A 26920-nucleotide genomic window follows, 5' to 3' on the forward strand; every position below is an offset into this window, starting at 1 on the left:
AAAAATAAGCAATCGACATAATTTCATACTCTCCGAGCCAACGATGTTATTGTCATTAACTCTTTTTCATTTTTCTCATGTCAATACATGGATGTCCTTTTTATCTCGTTACATATGCCGCCATCACTTTGATTCATTCCAAATTTTGATGTCCTTAAATTGCTAGCATATTTTTTATTGCCTTTTGTTCAGCTAATTAACTCCTTAAAAAAATAATCAAAAAGCTTCCTAAAATAATGTTGAGGCAAAGATCAAAGACGAAAATATTTAGTCGGTTTAGAGCTTTTTGATGTAGATTAATTAAGATTGTTGGGCTAAATTCCAAAACCTGACGTCTGAATTGTATGGAAAATACGTAAGATATTTTATCAGGAGGGTGTATTTCGCTATTTGGATATACCATGTTCTCACAGTCATATCCAATTACAAAACGGCTAATCATCGTGTATCTATTTTATATGATTTTATAATAAAAAAACTAGATAAAATATGATCATTACGATAAAAACTGCTAATAATTTTCAATCACATATGGAACACGCACGTACAACCGCTACAAGAAAAGTCTCATATACCCACATTTATTTATGACGCGTGTATAGATGTGTTATGTTAATTGTAAAACACTAAACAATAACGACGAGAATAGAAAAATGCCCCACGCCACGAAGGTTTCATCAGAGACAAATAAAATAAAATAAAATGACATTATCGCAGTGAGTTACGACACATTTTAACATGTGCAGAAAGATCCTCTCCGGTGCATGATCTGCCCACACTCTCGACTAGTGCCACGCTCCATTTGTGCGCGAGACACAAATGCGGCGGGAAATGGAAAAAAAAAACATTTGTCACAAGTTTTTGTAACTTAATTTGTAGTGAGCTACGATCATTTTAAGGGCCACAACCACATAAACCGGAACCTAGGAAATAATTTTTGGTTTTGTGCTGAAAGTAGGAAGTACTAACATGCATGTACACTTTTTCAAAAAAGCTCTCTGCTCATCCCCATGAACTCTCACAATCTTTGTTTCTTCATCACTAATATTCTCCTGCCAAAAATGACTTGCAGAGAGGGTGGAGCATGTGAATTGACAAAAATGGGAAGTAGGGACAAAACTTACACAGCTCAAAGCCTTTGAAGGAGGGCCCGGCCCACTTCCCTCTCTTCAATCTCCAACTTTGCGAACATGGCAGTTGACTACAGGATAAGGTTTCCATAAATGCTTCGCCAGTGTTTTCTAGCGACTACAGCAACATACTCCCAAGACTGGCTTCTCCAATTATCCTGTTATAGTAAATTTATGAGTCATTTTCTTGTTTTGAATCAAACAAGCAAAGTAAAGAAAAATAAGAAGATTGGTATTTTTTGACTTCTCAAAATTTTCCCTATAATTTTTTTTAAGAAATACAAGAAAATCATACTTTGGGTGGAAAACATTTCTTATAATTTATAAAAATTAAACCAAACACCACCTTTAAGCTAAATCACTACCGTCTATTAAACAAATTAACAGTTAAAATATTATAGTGACTTTTTAACTATTTTTCTTTTATAAAAGAGAGGACCCGATTCCAATTTGAGGGGGTATATGAACAAAAGAAACAACAAAAATTAATAATAAATATCGTAGCATTTAAATCACCACTCTTGGCCTTCTTCACAAGGCTTATTCCTTCATCACAAGCTCTCCCCATGGCCTCTCCCTCCTCCTCTCGCCGCTCTCCTCTCCCTCGTTCGCCTCTCTTCACCTCAGTAAGCGTTCGTTTCTAAAAATATCCCAAAAAACAGAGAAATTTATTTTCTTAAACTCAGGTCCTTGGACCTGGTAAATGTTTTTTATTGGGTCCAATTTCAGATACCGGAGCTTAAAGCAGGAAAGGAGTCGAGCGACCGGCGAGGCCGGGAGGCGAGAGCCCAGGTCACGGCCGTCAGGCCAGAGGAGACCGCAAGCTGTCGGTCTCTCAACAAGTGCCGCCCCTCGTCACGTGACCCAACAAGCAGCCCACCCGCCGCCGCCCGCTCGGCAGCAACCGCCACGTGTCCCGCTCTCAAAGCTCCTCCACTAACCTCCTCAACTCACCCTCACCCGCAGGAGCCCAGGCCCGCGCCCCCTCCACGTCACCGCCGCTGCCCCCACAGCCAGTGGAGGCTCGAAGCCCAAGAGCTCTCCCGCAAGCTTCTAGAATCCTCCCGTCAGCGGGACGAGGCGCTTCTAGAAGCTTCCGCACTCAGGCGCTCCGTCTCCGAGCTCGAGCGCCAAGCTCGACCGCTTGGAGTCCTGCGCCTCCGACGTCAGGTCCTCCCTCGACCAAGACCTGTTGGGCCCCACAAAGACAGGGCCGGGTCCGCTCGAACCGTTCCGGTCGTCAGTCATCGAGGCCCGGACAGCTGTCCAAATACTCGGTCGAGCCCTCTCGCTCCGAATCAAACCGGGCCGGGTCGTTCAAAATAGAGAGGCCCGATTAATCTGCATCGAATCGCAACTGAACCGGGTTTTTTTCGACGGTTTCGAGAAACCGACGTCTATAGAAGCTAGGGTCATCGACCCAGCGGTTCGGTTTAAAATAAACCGAGCGGAGTACGAAACGGTCAAAACGCTGACGTGGGAGGGGGTGCTGAGTAAAGGGACGAGGTTTTACAGCGAGGGGTTGAGTAAATTTTGCGACGAGAAAATGGGGGAGATCGTGGGCTTAATGGGCTGGGCGAAGGCCTGGCCCGAGAGCTTGCTGAGGGCCTTTTTCGGGGCTGCGAAGGGGGTTTGGATCGCGTACCTCCTCGCGCGGTGTGGTCACCGGGGGGTGAGGATAATGAGGGTGGAGGGAGGCGTGGGGTTTGATGGGAGGTACATGGAGGATGTGGATACGAGGAGGGGTGGGGTGAGTGTAAGGATGATGGTCGCGCCGGGGTTTTATTTGGACGAGGGAGGGGGCGGGGTGATCAAGAGCAAGTTGGCTTGCGGGTGTAGCGGTGGTGAGCGTGAGTGGAATTTTTATTTATTATTATATTTAGTTTTTGTGTTATAAAATGTTTATTCGTGTTTGGTTATATGAAAATATGGGAGGATGAATCATCGGAAAAGAGAGATCAAATACTGTTCCGGGTTCAATGAGACCCGCTCAATGATTCAAAAAAAATATTCGACCGCTCCAAGGATCACAAAAATGTAAAAACTACATCGGACTCGGAGAACAGAAAACATCAGCTTTGTTGAGTACAGGATCAGTTCGTCACAGAACGCTGACCCGTGCTGGGTACAATATAAAAAGGAGCCCAGGAATAGAAATATTAGGGTACATAGTTCATATTGTTTTCTTGCAAACTAACAATGAATGGAGCTCTATCGAACTAGAAATCCCTCCGTTTCTAATTTCATCACCATTGGAGGGAACTCAAACTCTATTAAGCCCCTGTGGTTTCATCTGCGAATCTATTAAGCCCCTGTGGTTTTTTTCGACTCTATTAAGCCCCCCCTGGTTTCATCTGCGAATCTATTAAGCCCCCGTGGTTTTTTCGGCTCTATTAAGCCCATGTGATTTCATCTGCGAAACTATTAAGTCCTCATTCTTTTTTATTACTCTATTAAGCCCATGTGGTTTCATCTGCGAATCTATTAAACCCCGTGATAAAACCACGAGGGCTTAATAGAGTCGAAAAAAACCACGGGGACTTAATAGATTCGCAGATGAAACCACATGGGCTTAACAGAGTCGAAAAAAACCACGGGGGCTTAATAGATTCACCGATGAAACCATAGGGGCTTAATAGAGTTTGAACTCCATTGGAGGTGATTAGGAATCCATCAAACAAAACCATTACAAGCTAAGATATGCTTGTACTCATTGGAGATATTTAGATAAGAGCAATCAAAGAGCAAGCCCCGAAATCCACAAGCGGGAAGCACAAAATTTTGCAGTTCTTTTACAGCTTATTGGCGAACACAAGCCATTCATATTTTTACGTAAATGTTACCGTGTGATGAGACATATATACAATTTCAGTTACTAATTACATCTTCAAAAAAAAAGAAGCACTAGCAAGAATGTCTACAAAGAAATTACAGCACGTTCACCATAAAAATCACGGTGCTGATTTGTGCAGTCAGCGTGATCACCAAAAGAATCATAGGTTTTGAAGTAAGATGAGAGTTGGCCACAGAAATAGACCTGAAAGCATCGTCAGCAGAGAGTTCAGAGAGTTCCATGATGCATTCACAGGTCAAATCTCAAGGTCACCAATTGAGAGCTCTTCGACACCTAGCATCTTCACTTTCTGCAGTTACACATCCATAAATCTCAGGAATTAGACAAAATTTTGTGATTTACTTCTAGCTCATCTCTTTGCCAATGTATAGACAAAAGGCGTAATGCATAGATACAAATAGGGCTTAAAATTAAAACTCGACGGTGCCATAGCTCTACAAATTTTTGACTTCTTTGGGTGAGATTTGCATTTTGACATCACTCTTGTGTTCTCAATCTGTAAGCAATTAGTCTTCTGAGATCTTTTATTCTTCTAGTTTTCGCTCGTAGTCTCGTTAAACTACGCGTATCACATTTGAATATGGGTGATAAGATTGTAGATAAAGTACTTCAATCATTTTTGTAGTCCTATGTTATGTTATCCAACTGATGATGCCCCTCAAAATGCCTAAACAATTGATCATCATAACTTCTCTCTTAATCATATCTAAATTGAGGCATGCCTAAACAACTGATGATGTAGTTTGCATATGATACAAAATTGATAAATATATCTGGGAGCAGAAACAATACCGATTCAATGGCATAACAAGGGACCATCAAGATAACACCAACCAGAAACTTCTGCTCCTGTAATTTCACAGACAAAAAACAAAATTAAAAAAAATCCAAATCAAGCTCAAAAATAACAACGAAGATGACCGATGATGACGACGATGACGAGAAGCAAAACCTCAGGATTCTTGTAACCATTAGATAACACCAACCTTCGTAAATTCTTAAAGCCACTGTGACGCATGAAACTTACTTTTTCTATCAATACATTTTCTTAGCTTCATATTGAAATAATAGTATTGTCCTTCTATGAACTAGCAGGAAAAGACTCGTGTAAACTGCTTGACAAGCTAAATAAGAGATAGGACCAGTTGCCTCACAAAATATGTTAACAATATACAGACATTGTATCACTATTATGAATAACTGGTTTCTTCAATTCAAGAGGATTTCCTTTGGTAGATGCTGGGAACATAAATTTTAAGGAAACATATATAGAATACAGGATGAACAAGCAAAGATTAACACCTGGCAGTTTCAACCGCAAATTAACAATAAAAACTGATTAAGACGCACTACCTTGCTTTACTTAAAAAGAACAACATTCATGAACGTGAATGATCATATTTCATGAACAGGGCATAATCATGAGTTAAGGTAAAATGCCTGCACATCCGTATCAAACAATATTGCAAATGAAAATATAAAAGAGAATATGAAAATATAAAATAGACCAGATTTTTTTGTTCTTTTTTCATATTAGATCCAGGCATGACCAGTTTAGAAACAGCAAAACCTCAGAAGAATTCTCACATTTCCTAAGATTCTAGACTAGAAGTGTAAAACAAAACTATAGACAATAAACAAGATCGTACATGTCTTACCGGAGTAGGTAACTTTGGGACTACTAGGCTGGTTTTCTTTGGACCCTGTTGCTCAGGGCTTTTGTGCTCCCCAGGAGAATCTGCTTTATTAATAGAACCTTGTGCACGCCTATCATCAGACTTTTCCTTATATTCAGAAACCTTCTCTTCTCCATACTGTAAATGTGATCTTGCAGTAGAATTTCTAGGTATCCATCTTTTATCTTCATATTTGGCGATTGAACTATTTTTCAGGCTACCGCATCCAGCTATACAAATCTTAAGTAGAACTGTGAAGAATCACAGTACAAGAAAATTAGAATATCTATTGTGATGCGATGAATTCCAAAATAAATTTATACTTGTAATTTGTAAATGATTTATTAATTATTAATAAAGAATTTATTTTTATAATTTTTTATTTATAATTTATGTCATTTTAAGTGATTAATAAAATTATTATTTTTTGTCTTTTTTTATAATTTAAAACTTAAATAAAATTTGAAAATTTGAAAAAAAAATTTTAAAAAAAAAGAAAAAACCCGGGCCGGCCCGGAACCCGGTCGGGCCCGGGCCCGGCCCGGGGTACCCGGGTCCGGGTCCGGGCTCCGGTTTTGCCGGCCCGGCCCGGATGGATAGGCCTAGATACAAATCGATAATCAAGGAGTCCAAGTTTCAGTTGGATTTTATGACCATAGCAGTCTGCACAATTTATTCAGTATACATCCTAAGAAAAAAATAATCACCATAAGATGACAGATAGAATAAGAAGCCGTACATCTGACAAACAAAAGCAATTTGAATTTTTTTGAATATGCTACTGGTAATGCATAGGTCTCCTAGACTCACCGTAATGAATTGAGGAGGATCGTCAAGGCTAGTAGAACCGATGATGATTTCCCTCTTTAACTTTTCCGTTAGCTTGTGAATTGCACGTAGCTGGTACATAAACATGATAATTAACGAGAGAAAAAAATTATTCAAGAACAACAAAGAGTGATGCAAGCTTCAGGAGAATAGATACCTCAGACCGAGTAGCTCCTCCAATGATAAAGATAAAAATGCGCTGACCCATCTTTCTAAAATCACTAGATGCATGTCTTAGCACCGAATCACTGCATCAAACATCAACAAAAGATGGTTCACATTTGAATCTTGAAATGATAATTGAGGCGTGCTACATATCTTATAGTTACTTGCCTGTGTGGGAAACATCATGTGTTCATTGCTGTTATGCTTGGGGCCAAATTATGCTTTATTATTTATATTGTGCTATTGCTCGTATGGAATAATTATAGAACACTTCATTTGGGTAGAGTGAGAAGGGTGATACTACCATAATTATACCAAACTTATTGATATATGTCACAGTCCAGAGTTTTCATCTTAAGTGCAGTCACATGCTCTTTTTAAACCATGACAAACTTCAAGATTTATTTTCTGTTCAGCAAGAAAATGGGAATAATTCAAACTCTACCTTGAATAACCATCATCAGAACAACGACGCCTGGCCCATGTGGCAGTCCGTCTTGATCTCATAGAGTGAGCACTATGAACAGGGCTTGCCCGAAGAGAAGAGCTTTGCAAGGTTCCATGGAAAGTAGGATTTGGTTCGTTCATACACTGATACTCATTCTTTGGCAACTCATCCTTGGCAAGTTTCTCAATCAACTCCTTCAATAAACAATGATTGTTGTTATTAAATGACAATTGATAAGAAGACAAGGAAGAGAGAGCAAAATGCACACTTCATATCAAAGCATAAGGTGATAAATATATTTTATTGAATGTCTACTATGTAGCGGAACTCGTTATCAGTGAATTGTCAACCCGAGCAAATGCTAATTCTATCTCATTTATCATCTTTGCATTTTCACGTATACAAGCTGACACTCTTGCCCTATTACTTCCAAGCTTCGTTCTTCCACCACCATCTATCTACACGATATAACCTAACTACATCCTTCTCACTATTCCTGCTACTTGAAGACGTGCTATGCACATAGCACTTATTTTTCACTCAAATTTCAAGTTCCTTCCTTTTACTATTCAATCTTAATTTTCCTCTTAACACAGATGTTCAAGAAAGGAAATAAATGTTATCCACAAACATTTTCTTCATCTGTAATTTCATTTCTTTCTTCTGTTTATTTTTCTCATGCACTACATAATACAAATATTTAAACAAACAATATTATCAATATTTGTTGTGTGAACTTCCCGTCTCCGTAACTTTTTATTATACCCTTTTTCTCCATGTGAGGAGAAAAATTGCTAATTAACACACAAAATTAGGACTAACAATTAGACACAGTACTATGCATACAAGGAAAAAGATTAAAAAAACAACCAGAAGTTCAGAATAATGAAGATATATCAAGTAAAAATCAACAAATTGTCAATTTTACATGTCCAACCATCATTTTTATCAATTTAGTTACAAAATATAAAGAACTGAAGCACACCTCAATCATCGGGTAAAATCGTGATAATGTCCATGTTTCTCCTTCATTGTTTCGCTCTTTTCTTGCTGCATGCTTCTTCTATTACAAAACAAAAGTGTATTGAAGAGTTTCCGTGAAAATAACTTGCAAAGGAAGGTGTTGCATGTGTACTCATAATAAACAATTAGCATCTTCACCTTATGAACATCAAATTTGAGAGAGAAAACCCCTCCCGATTCCTCCTTTTTAGTGTCTGTTCCTCCCAAGAATCTCATGTTACTTATAGCAACAGCATCGTCATCCGATAATTTTGCTAGCTGAAAAAAAAAACTCACATCAAATGCTGGAAGTGGATGACACGTCACAGAGCACAACACTATATCAAACATTTAATCATGACACATATTTGAATGTGCATGTAAAGCACCATCGATGGTTATCGGCCAACAACAGTAAAAATCAATTAGGGGTGACAACTTTTCATGTTAAACCGAACTGCCAAACCAAACAAAATTTGGTTCAATCACTATGCTTCAGTTTTAGAACAAGAGTTTGGTTTAGGTGTCAGATTACTCCATTTGGAAGCCTAATTAAACAAAAAAAACCGAATTGCATGCCCATATACGATTACAGATGCGAACAAATATGATTTGATAAGACTCATATCTATCCACCAGAATCAGATACAGAGAGGAAGTGAGAGAAATGTATAGATGACACACATCAGATATGAGAGAAAAAAGACTAAATAATCATGTCATCATGTGTTGGGTAAAGTGTCTAAATATTAGAGAATGTTTAAGTAAGAGCCAACCAATTAGTCCAACATACACCAAAGGCGTAAAGTTAGACCCGGGATCACCAAAAGGTTTCAGATTCACTAATCATAGATCATAAGAGTTTCAGCGGGTTTGGCAGAAATAAATATCTGAATACCTGTATCTGACTTTTTAACCTATAACTGCATCAGTACGTATATCTTATCAAAATAGAAAATTGTGTCCTTATCAATATTTGAACCTGATGTAGCAGAAATGAGTAGGGGGTTATTATGTGCTACAGCTATAGAATGAAGCAGTGCCACTGTTAGATAAAATGGCATCTTGATGGAAATAAGTGTTTAAATTCTCAAAGTATAGAAGCATGGAAACTAATGAATTGAGAAGTACATGAAAACTAGTGATGTCAAAGAATATCATAGAATTTACCTACCTGCATTAGCTTTTCTCCCTTGTCACCTTCGAACTTCTCAGGATACATGGATGCATAAATCATCAACAAACGCAATTTGCTTTCACGTGTAACATCCTGCATGAGTAATTTAAATCTCAAGTTCCCTTTACAGTTGATCAAAGAAGCAAGCATGTATTTTCTTCTGGGAAAGAAAACTTTTACAACCTGATTTTTCCTCAGGAACTCGATTATTTCTTTCGTCCCTGCATCTCCAAAGACAAGATCTTGCTCGAGTTGTCCAACATCCCTAAGTCCTAACTCTTTAATTATTTTGTTAATTTTTCCTGCAATCTGGATTCATACATATGGTGAACCAGACACAATGTTAGTATAAATTTATTTCTCACAGCTAGCTCGAGCAGCAATATACTATATTACACTGGGTGATAACAGTATAAATGTATTTTGTATATGTTGATTCTTTCTTCTATACTTTCAAAATATAAGCTGATAAAATCTATTGAAGCAGTGAAATAGACACGGAACAGCAGTGCTGCTAAACTTCCCATCAAGAAGAAAAATTTCAGAAAGTATATGGGTCTCTCAGGAAGTAGAAAGACACGCTGATGCCACTAATATGGCCAATTTAATGGGGAAATTAGAGAGGAAGCAAGCTTAAATAGTTACAAGTAGATAGACTGCAGAAGGATTCTTCCAGATTTAACACCCCCTTCCACAATCAATCTGTCACAAGTTCCAAGTAAAGGGAGTGATGTGTTAGATCATCTCTCCAATCAAGACAGGGAGTAACTGCATTCCATTCAAAAGCCCAAGGAAATGACAGATAAGAAAAAATGTTACCTCATCTTTCTAACCAACAAGGAATATATATATATAGTGGCTAGTTTTGACTTAAGAGACTCCAAACACCCATAACTTGAGCAAATGAAACCCCAATAGACAATTTTTATTTGGCAGGGAATGGTTTTGAAGGAATGGACATAATGTTTCTTGTGAGACCAATTCACTTAAAACCGTAAGTTTAAGTATTCCTGGGCAACAGTGCCTAACAATATTGACAACTAATAATTAAAGTTCCCCTCCATTCTCCAATATATAGATGACTTGTTCGGAAAGGTAAATTGAGTATAACAAACATATCTTAAGTTTCCAAGTTTCAACCCAGGACAGCTTGAAACTAAATTAAACTTGATGTTATATTAATGTCACTACCACTACATTGAAAGTCCAAAAATCTGAAGTTTTGAGAATCATTCGGGGGTTTGTATTAGCTTATTAGCTTTTTGTAACACCCTTTATTGGTGGCCAAAATCTAGGCTTCTGCATATGATCCATCATCATCAGAACCAGCAGCAACATCCATTCCACTTTAAACATATGTTAGACTGGCTTTAAACCCAATGTCTGTGATATATAAAGTAATAAAACTGATTTTCCCAAAGCTTATGCTCAAGAGTTTTTGGAGAAACAATATACCAGCAAATCGTAGCCTAACAATGCCTAACACAAATATTAAACAGTGTAAGGAAAGAAGGCGTCTAATTGGTGGTGACATATCTTGTCGTGTTTTGAAATAACCTTCGACACAAAAAGAAAAAAGAAAGAAAGAAAAGGATGTGAGGGAGAGGTAATGCAGTGCACTTCAAAATGATTGTCTGCTAAGTTGACTGAAAAAGTGATGTAGCCATACAAAAAATAAATAAATGGCGCACAAACTTCATTCAATATGTGAAAAGAAGTAAAGAACTATATCAGATCTTCAAGATAATGAATGATGGTGATGAAAAAGCTTTTACTTAATTTTTTAGGTTAGCTGCATGAAATCTATTCTTCCATTCAGTCCTATTAAGGACTATCTCCTCCATTAGGTTAATCACTATCATATCTTTCTTAATTGCTTTTAATTAAATTCTATTACGCCTACCTCTACACCTCTTGCTCTATTCTAATCTTATCAATTCTAATTGGTGCACTTAGTGGCCTCCATTACAAATGGCAAAACCATCTCAATTGAGACTCTCGTTTTCTCTTCAATAAGAGAACCTCTACCTTCTCGTTAATGCACACATCTCTCCCTCTCCCTCTCCCTCTCCCTCTCTCGGTGTATATCCACACTTTCATTGTAACATTCTCATTTTTGCTTCACACGTATATCCACACTTTCATTGTAACATTCTCATTTTTGCTTCACACATTTTTTAAAGAAAATGTATTGCTACAAATTTGAGGTATAAAAGCCGTCAAATTTCAAATAACAAGGAAACTGATATTCAAATCCCTTGAAGGATCAGCAACCTATTCTCCGCAGTAAAAATCTCAATCAACTTCTATAAAATGTTTTGTCCATAAATCTTCCTAGCTCATCACCTAATAAAGTTTAAAAGAAATAACATCAATAATGGAATAATAATGCTACATTTTCATCCATATTATACTTATAACTGATCTCCTCCTCAACCAAGAGATTATAGATTCATAAGCCCAATGATTCTTTTGCTGTTCTTATCGGTGGAATTACATCGTTAAGAGCAGCTATGCATGGACTTGAATTTTTTCAAATAAGTAATCTGTTAAGAGCGTTACCAAACATCTATTTTTTCATAAGCAAGGTCCTTTTTCTCTTTTGAAGTTTAAGAAGCCTAAGGAAGAATTCCAAACCAACCTAGATGTATCTTTTATTGATAACGGCATCTTCGAAGGTATGATATAGACCAAAAAGTCACATAAACACATCTGGAGAATTATAAAGCAAATAGCATTGTCAGAAACAAGAGTGGAGACTAAGTTCCTTGAGATTAAGCATGCCCACATGTTCGGAGGTTGAAGTCATTTATTTATAATAATAAAGATAATAATAATAAAAAAACTAAATCCTAGTTTAGGCATTATAAGTTGTTTATAATAAAATAGTAATAATAATAATAATAAAACTAACTTAGTTTAGGCATATTAAGTTGATAGTTTAGCAAGAGATGAAAAACAAAGTATAATTTGTTCAAACAAACCTCTACATGGAGAGAGAGCTTGTCGATTTGCTCACTGTAATTTGGCAAGGCTTGAACCACCTTTTGCAAATCCCTTGTTGATAGTTCAGCACCGTCTCTATTTAACAAATAAGAACATGAGACGAGTTATATGAAAGGGCACTCACAAAAAGATGCAGCACTTTCAAATCATAAATTACTTGCCGAAATTATATGTCTGGCACTTCTCTTATTACATTTTGAACTATGTTTTTGGTAACATAAATTTATAGGGATGTGTATGTATAGAGGATAGAATATTACCCATTTTCCGCACAGGTATGAATAGGCAACTCACTTAGTAAAGTGAGCTACCAAGAGCTGGTGAGATCCCCTTTCCCAAGTGAGTAGGAGGGGAGGTATCAACCTCATAACCATTTAGCAATGTTTGCGTATATGTATATGTGTATGTATATATGTATATGTATATATAGACACGCACACATATAATTTAAGTCTTGGTTGAGTTAAGTAGAGCAAGAAAGGAAAAAATACACCACATAGCACAATCGTTATGACTCTCTAAATTTTAGTTGCTTTTACTTCTTCTTTTTTTCTCGAGAGAAAAAAAAAATCCTTCTTATGAACTTGAAAAAGATTATGGCATCTAGTGATGCCTTCAAATGCTATTACTATAGATTTTTATGATGACCCTTTTCGTTATATTGGAACATTATATCCTCACTGCCACCCAGATATTTTTCAAGTCCCCGTTGCTCAATTATGATGCTACAAATTCTTTAGTGTTCTTGTTTAGCTGCGAGAGTGGGAGGAAAGCATGAATGCAATGGCTTGAGGAGACCATGAATGCAATGAGTTTCATATTTGAGGAGGAAGGAGGAAGACACCCCCCCCCCCCCCCATTTATTTTTAAAATAATACTTAATGGAAAAGATAGTGCTTTACTTTTACAATATAAACTCTGTGAAGTTTTAAAAGTCTAACAGAGGTTACCTACAAAATATGAATCTGATATCCACCTCTTAGGGGTTGCACTTCCAAGGTATGATTTGCTACGATCAATGGAACACTTTAATTCAATTACAGTATGTCAGCTTCTCATTCATTTAGTACAAGAAAGATACTGAGTTGAAATGGTTCTATGGTAATTTTTAAATGTATAAACCTATACTATTTTCTTCTTATATTTATCATAATTATTTATAAAATTAAATGATAGGGGGTCTTATGACTAACTCAAAGTTATAATTTAGTAATTTACTAAACATCTATGGATCATTGTGATTCGGTTATGAAGTCTGTTACCTTCCCGTTTATTTCTTGGCCCTACAGTAAGTCTTAGATGTATAAATCAGGTATCCATTATGTTTATCATAATTATTTATAAAAAATGACAAATGATTTACATTCAACTTAATAAGATTTTGAATTTAAGCATCTTTGGAGGGTTAATACAAAATTGCACATCCATTCATATTTATAAACATATAAAATAAATTGATTATGAATTCCAAAGTAATTTAAGTTGAAATGTACTAAGGGTTCGCATTCACAACCAAAACCTTTCTACTAAAAAAAACCTCCTCTTGTCATCCCGAAAAACCTGAAACAACAGTTAAAACTATACGGAGGAGCAAAACCTGTCTAGAGTACTGTGAATTGTATCTTCAATGTGTAGAACAGCATTTATGGTAAAATCAGACAGATTTAGACTGAAATCAGGGTTGGATTCAGATTCGCCTTAACAGAAACCATCTTGAATCTATGTTCATGTTAGTTCATTTATACACTAGAGGCATGGCAAGTTCTGACAAAAGTGAGCACAAGCAATGACCCAATGCACTAAAACTTCTTTCCATGTGGGTAATAGACAGGGACGGACTATAGATGAAAGCAATAGCGCCTCGTTTGGCATGCGAGAATCAAGTCAACTGAGAATGAAATTAAATAAGGAATGGAATGGAATAAGTGTGGGAATGGAATGTCCATTCCCATTCTCGTGTTTGGGTGCAATTAGAGGATTAAGTGGAGTGTCAATCTTTTTTATTTTTCATATCTGTAACTACTATGCAACCAAGGCATATTTAGAAAATATTACTTTCCACTTAAGTGGGAATGCCTGTTCCCTACCATTTTATTGGGAATGCTCATTCCCACATAATAAGAAGTGGGAATGTGCATTCTAACTTCCACAAAGACGCTGTGGTTGGTACGCATGAATGAGAAAGTGGGAATGTGCATTGCATTCCCACCCATTCCGCATACCAAATGAGGCCGATCACAACAAAAACTTGGTTTTTGTTAAAAGGAAAGGAGAGGAATATCAGAAAGATTGTCATAACTGTTTTATGGAAGTATGCTACTAGCAGCAGGCATTTGTGATGGATGTAGCAAGTATAATATGTTTAAAATTAATTAGCTTAAATCATATACATAAGAAAATTATATAACTATTGCTCTTTATAACAAAGAACAAGCATTTAATTTAACTAATAATATAACTTTTCATCACTAATCAAATAATTTACTTAGTAGTATATAAATATTCTAACTATAGCATTGACTCGAGAATGGAAAAAGTCAAATAAAGGTGCAAGGGTAGGTTGAACCAAAAGGAGTTGATGTCAAGCGTAGGATTTACACCCAAAAGCCAGTCAAATACATTGATGAAATGGGTAGAATTGTTTGAAGATGCTTTCGAGCTTCAGTACATTGATGAAATGGGTAGAATTGTTTGAAGATGCTTTCAAGCTTCAGCTCACTTGTCCTCGGAGTAGGCCTTAATGTTTGTAACAGATACTGACTTATATAGATTGATATGCACAAACCCAATCCTGTGTAAATATTGGTCAAATACCAGATCTAAGTTTCAGCTTTTCAGTAAACGTCTATGCTGGCCTTGTTGGGCTAGAGTTTCTCCCCTCTCCAGAATACAGATCGAACCAAACAACTTATATCAAAATTTATTACAAAATGCACTTATGCAATATAACCAATACAGAAAAAACATCTGATTTATTTCTCCAGTTAAACTTGAGATAAATATGTGTGTGCATGAAGTTTATTTATAGCACCCAAACAACCTGCACCAAACTTTATTACAAAGCGAACATAATGTAATACAAATAATACAAAACACACAAAAAGCATCAGAATGATTTCTCCAGTTAAATTTAAGGAAAGTCCCTTACCTTTCTAAATACACACACACACACATACATTATTACACAGGAGCATATGCATACATGCATGCATATATGTGTGCAATGGACAGTCATCATAGTCATACTTCAAAAACAACCTCCAGATGGCAGGAGATAAGTAACCTAATAACTAAGGTTCTGTTGTTTCTGAAGTTTGTCAGTTTTATTATATGAATCTAATGTGAGTAAGAAACAAATAGTAACTATGCATGAATTACCTTGAGTCATGGTGAATTTGTGCTGCTTTATTCTTTGATAGGAAGTTGGTCATCTTCTCATGTAACCTTTCATTAGCCTGTAACATAATTTTTATATAGTAGGCATCAGAATTCGGGAGTATAGTGTCACATGTTAAAATATTTGAAGTAATTCAAACACACGTCTGCTATGTGTGCATGCCGAAGCTCAAGCCAGATAGGATCATGGTCCTCCAAAAGAACTTCCCTCTTTTCAACTGTTCCAGATTTGCTTAGCACCTGCTCATATGTGCCAATGGTGAACTGATAGACATGAACGGAAGAAATGGAACAAAACATCCAAGTACATGTTTGTTTTAATCATAGCTTACCTCATGGACATATTTGTTACCTTCCATGTTTAGTAAATCATGACACATTGCATCGTAGGTCCACTCATGGATGATAGGAGCAATCTGTAACATGAAACAATAGATAAAGTGGCATAGGCCATATCTCAATCTTTATTATTCAAAAAAAAACCAAAAAAAAGCTCAGAAGGTACAGGAATGTTTAGTGTATACCTGGTCAACTGAGCGGTCCACAATGAGTAATTCACAAGTTTCCCTCTGGGGAAAATCAGGGATCGCAGTTTTATACCTAGCAAGGCAGTTCCAAATTCCAGCAGCAAGCTTTGTTGGTACTAAATCAGAGAGTGTGGTCATAGTAGAAGCATCTAAAGATGACTTTGCAGCACGATACCGCACATAAGGAAATTCCTGAAGTAAGTAATACAACTCAATATAAATCATAATCCAAAGTATCAAATTAAGAACAGCATGTAAATCTCAATATGATGCAAGGAACCAAATAACTACTAGGATTAAACTGAGAGCAGGTAAAGAGGAGTTAGTTCTGGATCAGAACAAATGGGAAGGAATTATACTTGTGCCTGTGTGAAACATATCATCACTCATCACATATATTCACACATAATATCATGAGGTTGTTGCAAGAGTGCCTTCCAAATTTATAGTATATATTGGCCTGTATTGTAGTTTACCAAAATGATGCTACATTCACTTGCCAAGAAAGAGAGAGATCCACATGATCGCATCAGAGTTAGTATAAGATTGATTATCCATCAAACCTTCCAGTTTCTTATATCTTATTTCATTAATATCTCAGACTTATACAGTGCTACCTCAAATGAATTTTCCGTATAAACATCAGTTACATAGTACCCTGCAATTTTATTTTATTTTTTGAACCAGTTTAGTTATCTACGAGAACCCTGAAACATTACAGATCCTTAAATTTATATTGGCTCTGGAATCATAAATTACATAAATAAGTTGAAATTAATATAACATATGGATGATGGATGATAATAGAAAAAAGAAGGCTGCAATCCTGATTATGGTTGCGAATAACAGAATTTCTTTTCTCTATTCAGCACTATTCGAATAAACTTTTTTTTAATAACCCAGCCTAGAATCGAACCCAAAACCATTGAAGCCATATTGGAACCTCCCAACCGTTCGGATCACCCCCGGTGGGCTTTTAGAATCTACTTGACCTGGTAAAAGTTGCGCATATAGACAAACAGGACCAACATAATAGTTTAAGTAGATCGAGCATAGTTGTGTCATTTGCACTTCACAAATTATGGTGTTTAGATTGAGCACCTACCTACATGCTTCATCTTATCAAGTGGTTGGTGTTTGAGCTTACATGTATGGAAGATCACCTCAATGCAAAAGGCCATTCTATGCTAGTCCTTACCATGGTATATCCTATATAATCAGATGCACAAGGATTTATACCAATATATTGAGCCATAAAATTCCCTGAACTGCCATAGTATAAATACAGACCAAAAATTTCTACTAAACATGGAAATGGATGTCCCAATGGAATTGCAAAAACAGCCAAGCATACTTCCTAAACTGCAATTTTATACACCTATGTTACCCTACTAATATACTAAGAATGTTTTTATCATACCCTCAAAGATGCAAATACTGTAGCAATGCGGATGGCCATTGTATTTAAACAGGCATTGTATTTGCGAGAATTTTCTGCATTTTCGGCAAATAATTCCTCTAGAGCCCTCTCGTGGTCAGTAATAAAACCCTGCATGGAATAACTCAGGAAGTGAAATCATTTACATACCAAAAATTAGAACTCAGATATAAGAAGCTTTTATATTTTCTATTGCAACCGAATTTATGTATGATTTAGGATCTAGAAAATAAATTAAAAAAAATCAGAAAAACAAACATAAAAAAGAACAAGAAAAATATAAGAGAACAGTGGTCTTACCTGACTATCAATTGCAAAATATTCCAAATTCATCTGTTCCAAAAAATGAAGAAAGTAACAGACCATTAAAGTACCAAATAACATGGCTGCAATCATAAAAAACGAACTTTAAAAAGGGTATCACTTGAACAAGGTACGGTTTTAGTAATAGGAGAAATTAAAGGGAACAGTTTGAACCTCACTCAAAGCACCTATGCGAGGTACTACACTTGCGTCACACCTTATGTGAGACACCAATTCTTTCGATGCAGGTGAACTGAAGAATACATATGCCCTGATGCAAAATATAATAAATTTCAATATAGAAAATTGAAATTCCAAGATAACACATAGCTAAGACTAATTCCAAATCAGTACATACTTTCTATACAAAGGACGTTTCCCGGACATGTCAGATAGGAACACAGCAACACTGCAGAAAGAGAATAGTCAGAAAGATGGGATGACCAAAATAGCATGATGATATACAAAGTAGTGCAAAACAAGCATATGCGCCAAAATAAGCAATGCATCTAGGATCCCGTTCTAAGAACTTAGGACCACTGTTAGGGAAGTATGCATGTTGCGCTAGGGAATCATGGACCACAAAAAATAAGTGATGCTTGTGCATTCATGCAAAACTATATACATCAACAACTATAGATCCATCTAGGAATTTTCGAAGTATATTAATGATTAATGATTAAAACTGATATTTTGTACATATTGTCCAAAAAGAATGCTATAAATCTGTGAAAGATTACTTTGAGGGGCTTAAGGAAGAGATGGATTCCTGAAGACGACTACTGGTCATCACATCATTTACCACCTTCCCATGGAAATTAATAGCAATGACACAAAGCAATCCAGCCACAATTTGAATGCACACTAAGCAATATATGGTTCATAATTGACACTTGCCAATAGCCTGTAGCCTACACAAAATAGCTATCATTACAAATATAAATATTCCGTAAAAGTTTCAAAAGATTAAAAAGTTAAAACAAAAGTTCACAAGCTTGCTTTCACCATCCATTCACCCCCAACAAAAAAATAACAAAAAAAAGATTAGTGCAACCTCTTCATGATAGAAAAAAGGACCCCAAATCATAGAAAAAATTATAAAATTAAAAAAAAAGCAAAAGTTAAAAAAAAAAACTATTGATACTTGCATCTTTGAAGACCAAAAAAATGTCATCTAGAGAAATATTGCACATCTCCAGCTACAAACTTAAATAAAAAAACTAATCAAGGAGACAAGATTGACTACTCGCCAAGCAGTGAGTAAAAGTCATAAAGTTGTTTGCCACTTTGCCCCATGCAAGACTTAATTACTTGTCATCTCAAAATAAGGCAAGTGACTTGCCATTGTTCAAGTTCCCATAGGATCCCTACCTTGGAGCTTGAAGCCATTGCTCTAAGAAGCAGCGTGGACGCCCACCTAGACCTAAGTGGTATCTAGGCTGCTCGCTCAATTCTTGAGGGCGCCAGGCAAACATGGGCAGGTTATGTGAACTCACATCGTCAAAAAAAGGTGTATTGCCCTGCTAAGCATAAGTATGGGTGCAGATAACATGCCAGGTTAAAAGGGATCATATCAGAACTCGATCCAAGTTCCTCTGACATAAAACAGTAAGGACAGACTGTGAAATTCTGAACTAAATCCTTCCTCTATCTGTGCTAAGAAAGCGCCAACTTGCCACTTAGGGCGCTCCCGGCTAGACACCTGGGTGCTAGGCACTATGTCCAGCGCCCGGAACCGCCTAGAGCTTTCTAAAATATCGCTTTGAGAACAACTTAGCACACAACTCAGTGAGAATCATCAACAAGACGTTACCCAAAATTTTATTAGCTCAGCCATATATAACTCTTTTTTCCATTCTCTCTAAACTAGCAAGTAGAATAATAATAACCTGATACCAGGGTCAACTCATTTCATGGTCTACCATAGCAAAGCCACTTTAACTTAAAAACACAAAAGAAAAAAAAAAGTCCTAAATGTTATCTTCAACTGCTATCCAACGTAAAATTCTCACTTCAACTACACTCAATATCAATTTGGATTCACTCTGATTTCGGACCATTACAACATGGATGGCTCTCTCCAACTTCACAGGGATTCTGGAGTTGCATAATAGTCAGAAACACTTCCCGCTTCAATTATCCCAGTTTAATTCCATGAACAGTGACACCAGTTTTAAGAATGAAGTCATAATCAATAGATCCATGCTGCAAATGACTCCCACCAAAAAGGAAAATCTAATTATACAAGAATAAAGATGAAAAGTCCTTTTCATCCATGGTAGGGTTGACCAGGTGAATGGTCAAAACAAAAAAAAAAACTGACAAAGTCTAACCCCTAAAAAACATGTCCATAAAACAGATGGATTCATGGTATAGGGTTATGGAGGAACCAGATCTTACGTCCTAACAGGAAAATGCTTACTATCCCACTCTTCTAGTAGAATAAAAATTGTCTCAGATAAACCAGATCTTACATCAGAAATCACTTGAACCAACATATATCTACCTAAGTGCAACACAAATGGTAAATGATGATGGCTTACACAAGGATCAAAAGGAAATCCAGCCAGATAAACCATGGTTGAAAAATAATGCACATAACTGAGAAAATATGGTACAAAACCAAGTTCGCAAGTACATTTAATGTCAAAAGTACTCAGAGCCTAAGATCTTGGCGAAACCAATGATGCAAAGGGCATCGTTCTTTCATTTTTTTCAAAAGGCTCATTGATGTGAAAATGACAGCAAGGTTAAGGCCAAAATACAGTTTTAACAAAAATGGTCATTGACAGAGAAGTTTTGTTAAATAGGCTGAGCTACAATTAAGTGCAGTACCAGAAGTTTTGAGGGAAATGTATCTGATCATTTAATATTTTAACTCGAGATGTGTACATTGTAAGTAGTTCCATATATGTGCATCTGATACAAGCATTCTCTGGGAAAGCTCAATGACGAAAAGTTAAAAAAACGAATTCAAGATACCAAACATGCTTAAGACCAACTGCCTATGCAACAAGATGACACATGCATGAACATACACACAAGCACACAAACAGACATGCATCAACGCATGCAGGTACATAGCACACAAAAACAACAGTCTAGTGGAATGAATACTGACAATAGAAAATAACTCTAATCCAATTAAACATACTTTTCCTTAAGAGGCTGCATAAAATATATTGCATCCATCGCGGGCATCGGCTGCCTTCGTTTGTGAAGGTCTTCCATCACTACAAAGCAAATAGAGCCAATGAGGAATGCAAAAAAAAAGAGGAATGCAAAAGAGGTCATAAATTCACACTAAAAGCAAAATGCAAAAATTGTCATAAGTATGATCTCAAAAACAATGCAAAAGAGATCATAAATTCGAAACGGAAGAGAAAAGCAAAAAAGTTCATCAATTTATAAGAACCAATAATATGATGGATAATTATACTTTCCGAACAATTCCTACACTACTAGACACAAGTGTTTGAGGGTATTTCTACTTGAATTGCTATTAAGATCGATGAGTCATCATGGACCCCACAATCCTTGGGTGTAGTAGTGTAGGAGTAGCTTAAAAAGTGTAGTCTAGTTAGCACTACTCTAATATGGTTAGGGGTAAAAGTAGAGTTCTGTCTGGAAAGAATACTGGTCAATGAAGTAAACTTTCCACTCTTAAAACTCGAAGCTAGAGTAAGGGGCAAAAACTATGTAGCATGAGCATACAACATAGAGAAATTATTAAAGCATAGGCCATGCTGAAGCAAGCACAAATTTGTTTCTAAAACATGACCAGAAAATTGCCATTCCCCAACATAGAAATTAACAGGAAACAGAACTATGTAGCATGAGCATACAACATAGAGAAATTATTAAAGCATAGGCCATGCCGAAGCAAGCACAAAGTTGTTTATAACATGACCAGAAAACTACCGTTCCCGACATAGAAATTAACAAGAATTAACTAGCCTCGTATAAAAACAAACTGCTATTGGCTAGAACCGTTCCCGACATAGAAATTAACAAGAATTAACTAGCCTCGTATAAAAACAAACTGCTATTGGCTAGAAAATGAAAGAGAGAGAAACACAGATATCCAATAAGTTGCACTTATCAACTTACATGAAACTCCTTCATCTGTAACGTCAGATATCTTGCACGAACTTGACATGATTCTCAAAGCAACTTTGTCCATGATGAGTACCTGAAAGAAACCAGCAATCATCAAATTCGATTAAAGAAATAACTGAAAAGAAAAGTATAATGAAAAAAGTAATCAGGGGTTAAACTTTATATTTTATTTTGTATTTTAAACGGGACAACCTCTACAACTAGCAGATGACCTCAGATGTCATGTCAAGGAAACAGTTATGAATTGATATCAAGTCAGTACAAATAAAAACATGAAAATATCTTTCAACTAGTTATCTTGTCTTATGTGTAAAAAGCTGGCATGATTAATATCTATGCTCCAACTTGAGGAGGGGGGGGGGGGGGGGGGGTTGGTGTAGCACATTTTGTTCCTTTGCAGCCACTTATGTATTTCTTGCCCTCTACTCAACCTATCATCTAATAAATAGGTTGGCATGGCTCATTAATTGGACATCTCTCTTAGTTTTCTCTTTCTACAATCCTTATCACCAATTCAGGACAATACTGAAATAGGCACATTAACAATCAGTATTAAGCTTATAGCCCTGAATTATGGGAAATAGGAGAGCTTCCATACAACCTAGACAGCCTGGTCAGTAGAAATATCAGCCTTCAGTCATGCTATTTAACTAATATCTAACCCTGCTTCTCTCTGATAATTTTAGCCTTCTTACTCCAGAAATTCATATTAAATAAAAGCCTCCTTCAAAAGCTATACAACTATATTACAGTTATATATATTGTCACACAACAACATGTGCGCTATCTATATTAAAAAATATTCAGATAAAAGTGTCCATATTAAAAGAAGAAAACAGATGAAGGATTAATAATTTGAAAATTGGGATGATTGAATTCACAAAGCAACGTGTGATAACCACTATCTTCATTCTTAAAAATCTCCACAGACATCAATGCACGGCACAACAAATCCAAAGTAATAAGTGAGAACTGTTTGAGCACATATATATAGTATCTCCACAATGTTAACTTTATCAGTGGATGGAGCTAGTAGCTTTAAGTAAAGGAAATCTTTACTAAGAAACTCCAATGCAGCTTCTCAAATGTTGGGAACTGCTCGATATATGAACAATTGAAAATAAAGGGGAAAGTCCATGAAAGACCGTATATCAATCACCATCACCAGGCCCTACACATTAAAATGAGGCCAGCTGTTGAAAAACCGAACAAAGCGACACCAACATGTCAATGCTAAGTATGTTAGGGCAAAATTCTGGTCCCTGCATCCGCAGAAAAGAGGAGGAGGGCCATGTGATAAAACCTAGAAGGCCTGGTAGGTAGAAAAGAAACCTATTTAAACATGCTTTTGGAAGCTTATGCAACAAAGGAGCAACCCTTCTAATTTGCCTAGAATGGCTAAAGAGTCCAGAGACACAGCGGAAAGTTCACAAAACAAAAAGAGAGAAATAGGCAACCACTGTACAAAAAGACATAATTGACTATATGTCCTGTAAAGTGAAAATATTCCAAGACATTGATAACTACACAGCATCATGCACACTTCTTCACCACTGCAGACCATGTAAAACATGCAAATGTAATATGAACCGGTACATCATAGAACAAAGGTGGATGTAAAGGAATATAGAAGGTTATATGTCACTATTACCTTCCATGGTGCCTTCGAGTCTTTCTTTGATTTGGTTGATCGAAGCATTTCATATAATAATCCTGGAATTCAATTAAATTCGAGTATTATGAGAAAAAAGAATGAAGAGACCACAATGCAAGAGCAAGAATGGTTGTAATACGTAAGAATAATTATAAGAAGCCATGCCAAAACCCGTTTCAAAATAACATTATCCTCCACCCGTCATCCCTCCTCTTGAATCAAACACAAAATATAACCTGCATCTAAGCTTTAGTAAGAAAATAAATTTGAGGTTCAGTGGGTCAATAGGTCTCATGTTAACCTGGAAATCAATACTGAAGCTTGATGCTTGCCAGGATATTCAGGATTTCATGTATCCAATAAGCATAAACCATTCGACCGAGTCTATATGCGCAGGAAATATTTTTTAAGATTTTACTGAAATGAAAGTTATAGTTAGATCAAACTAACAGTAAGTCACCATCAACATCATGAAATCAAAGGGGACGACTTGGCTGTTTGTGAACTATACCGTCAATCAACCCATAATGTAGTATTATCAAGAATATTTTCGGTTTTAATAGAATATAAAGTAGCAAATAACCAGTGTTAGCATGTCGCGAGGGACTACTTTGTGCTCAATTAGAAACGGGTCTTAGTTGCCCGTTTGCAACTTTATACTGACTAATAAGTTCCCAAACTTCCATCTGCCAGCTCTGTGATGAAGGGGTAAAACCAGCAGGCGCAAGTCACTTGCTAGTTCTCTCTAATAACCTTAAGCCATGTTCAGGCATCAGGTTTCTTCACATGAACAAAGTGACTGAAATCTTGTTTCCACTTGAATGTGATTATCTCACACTTCAAATACATTGCCGCCGAGAAAATCAAAAGTTGCCCATAAACTGCAGCCCTCATCCAATCCACTGAAAATTGCTACTATCTTATTCTTTTCAGACAGTAATCGCATCATATAACATATTATACCTATTATATTTCAACATGCATACAAATTAGGACTAAGAAAAATTACTCAGTTCAGTACTAACATCCCAAAATTAGCAATCGAAACAACAAAGATCAAATCGAATAGAGAGAGAGAGGGAGAGGGAAGCATACGCTCTCTGGTGATCTGGCGAAAGGTCTTGTACTCCGCCCCGCCGTGAGAAGACGAGTCCGAATCCGACATGACCGATCGCTTGAAATCAAGGAGGGGGAGGAATTAGGGTTTTGGCCGTCTCGAGAGGGGATCTGAGGCCTGATCCCGCTCTCAGCGACGATGAGAGAGACAGAGAGAGAGAGAGAGAGAGAGAGAGGATTAAATCAAATCAAAGAAAGAGAAATATTTTCGTCTTGATTGATTTATATAGGCTTCTCAACGAGGGGGGATGATAAAAAGGGGAGAAAGCAACCGCTGGCCGAGGCTTTGACCACGCGAGGGTAAAATGGGAAGACTAGGTCGCGCGCGCGTTCAAGATACGCACGAGGTTTTTCAAAGATAGGGAAATTGGCCCCCTGGTGCCAGGAGAAATTACTAGAGTAGCCCTGTTTATTTTTCTATCTAACCATTCGTTCAGAAAATATTGTTGGGTTATTCAGTTATAAAAAAATAACTGAACTCGCCTATGGAAATAATTTTTTTTATTTGTTCGAATTAGATCCTGAAATTAGGAGAAATTCCCTTTCGTCAGTCACGCGATGGGATGTTGGTGCATAAATAGAAAGTAAAAAATACTATACACGCTAACATGTATGCGTACATGCGCCGACAAATGTGAGAGGTGAAACATGAAGGCTTGTATTCTACTATATTTCACGGTTTGAAGAAAATATGATGTGACAGAAGCGTAATATAGAAGTACACCGGGTTATAATCATGCAAAAATAACGATGCAAACCCAGAAAAATCTTAAGAATCGAGAACCTTCTGAAATAGGATAACCCAGACGAAAACTAGCATATAATGAGGCCTCATTAAATAGGATGCGAAACAATTGCAACGGTACTAAACTACCCTCCTAAAATAAAGAGCTTACTTATAAAAGCTAGAAACTAAAACTAAAAAGGTTAAAAAAAATTTATAAGGTGACGTGAGCCTGAAGACGGATTCCTTTTATCCCAAAATGATAATGGTCATTCGGAGTGCAGAGCACTTTATGATCTTTTGGAAAATATATTACAATAAAGATTCTGTATCGGGAATTAAAATATGTGGTCTATTGAAGTCGCGCATCAAAATGTACCCGGAGATTATCTTTTTTTCTTGGATCATCCAGGCTCCATACAATCTGATCTCTCCAAAAAAGAAAAAAAAACCAGTTATTGCATCTGCATCAAAATAGTTATATCCAATCAAAAATCACAACCTATACAGAGTTGAAGGTATTTTTTTACTCCTTAACCATGATTTGCCAACAATGTGAGGTCTGCAAATTCCCACGGGATGCTTTATATAATATCGCGCAAATGTGTTTCTGGTATGGCTGCTGCTGCATGGCGATGATGATGGGCCAACTTTAGTGGGCTCTTTACGTAACCTTAATTATGATATCAGTTTTTAGGGCATAGAGCTTATGTTATGGACTCATCTATTATTCTATAATAATGGGAGGATCTAAGAGTCACTATCTATGCTACAACAAAACACTGTAGTATTGTTACTGTAGCACTGGCAGGAGGATCCAAGGATCACTATCCATACGTGCACTGTAGCGTTTTTAAAGTATCACTGTAGCTCAGTTGGGATACTGTAGCATTTTTAAAAATGTTGCTACAGTATTTATAAAAAATGTGCTTAAAGATATAATTAGTGTAGCAAAAATAAAAAAATATAGTTCATCCTTTGGACGGGGTGCACACTAGTTAATTATAAAGCCTAAAGCTCAATCTAATAAGAGGGGTGTTAGGGACACACCCTTGTGCACACCACCAACCACACTCCCCCTCATCTATAGTGTAGGGGCCCCACATGTGATTTTTTAAAAAAAATCACATGTGGGGCCCCTGCACTGTAGATAGTGGGGGAGTGTGGTTGGTGGTGTGTCCAAGGGTGTGCCCCTATCATTTCTTATCTAATAAAAGGCTTTGACAACCAACCAAAGGCACGTGTATTTTATAATAATAAAATAACAACACTAAGATAGCTTACCTTTCATACTAAGACTGCCTCCAATTCAAAGACAAAGTAAGCCCAAATCTTCTCTAATACACCTCAGGATCCC

The 26920-nt window shown here is 36.7% G+C and overlaps 1 protein-coding gene and 1 pseudogene across 3 annotated transcripts; one reads left to right on the forward strand and one right to left on the reverse strand.

Moving 5' to 3' along the window:
- Positions 2046-3027, forward strand: LOC109825426 (annotated as a pseudogene).
- Positions 3871-25095, reverse strand: LOC109825217 (SNARE-interacting protein KEULE-like). Of its 3 annotated transcripts, none has more exons than XM_020392003.1 (21): positions 24819-25095; positions 23721-23782; positions 22061-22142; positions 21105-21183; positions 18309-18359; positions 18125-18221; positions 17948-17980; positions 17630-17758; positions 16207-16401; positions 16015-16098; positions 15827-15922; positions 15665-15741; positions 12265-12361; positions 9464-9589; positions 9278-9373; positions 8263-8382; positions 8087-8164; positions 7099-7295; positions 6646-6736; positions 6471-6560; positions 3871-4273 (listed from the first exon to the last, which is right to left on the reverse strand). In XM_020392003.1, exons 1-21 carry the CDS (start codon positions 24886-24888, stop codon positions 4220-4222), a joined length of 2004 nt encoding a protein of 667 aa, XP_020247592.1. In that variant the 5' UTR covers positions 24889-25095; the 3' UTR covers positions 3871-4219. The 3 variants fall into 3 exon arrangements, 2 of the variants coding, with proteins under 2 accessions (XP_020247592.1, XP_020247593.1); XM_020392004.1 differs by having other exon boundaries at positions 8087-8161; positions 24819-24888; XR_002242919.1 differs by lacking the exons at positions 6471-6560; positions 6646-6736; positions 7099-7295; ... (15 more) ...; positions 23721-23782; positions 24819-25095 and adding exons at positions 4777-4833; positions 5643-5940 and having other exon boundaries at positions 3899-4273.

Source organism: Asparagus officinalis, chromosome 10, assembly GCF_001876935.1.
Source record: "Asparagus officinalis chromosome 10, Aspof.V1, whole genome shotgun sequence".
In the NCBI taxonomy this organism is placed as follows: Eukaryota; Viridiplantae; Streptophyta; class Magnoliopsida; order Asparagales; family Asparagaceae; genus Asparagus; species Asparagus officinalis.

Bases quoted from the DNA above. Each gene is read 5' to 3' on its own strand.
- LOC109825217 (XM_020392003.1), bottom strand. From the start codon at position 24,888: ATGTCGGATTCGGACTCGTCTTCTCACGGCGGGGCGGAGTACAAGACC. The intron at 9,374-9,463 runs GTTGTAAAAGTT...TTACTCATGCAG, and splicing joins AGTTCCTGAGGAAAAATCAG to GATGTTACACGTGAAAGCAA. The intron at 4,274-6,470 runs GTGAGTCTAGGA...GTGTAACTGCAG, and splicing joins ATCCTCCTCAATTCATTACG to AAAGTGAAGATGCTAGGTGT.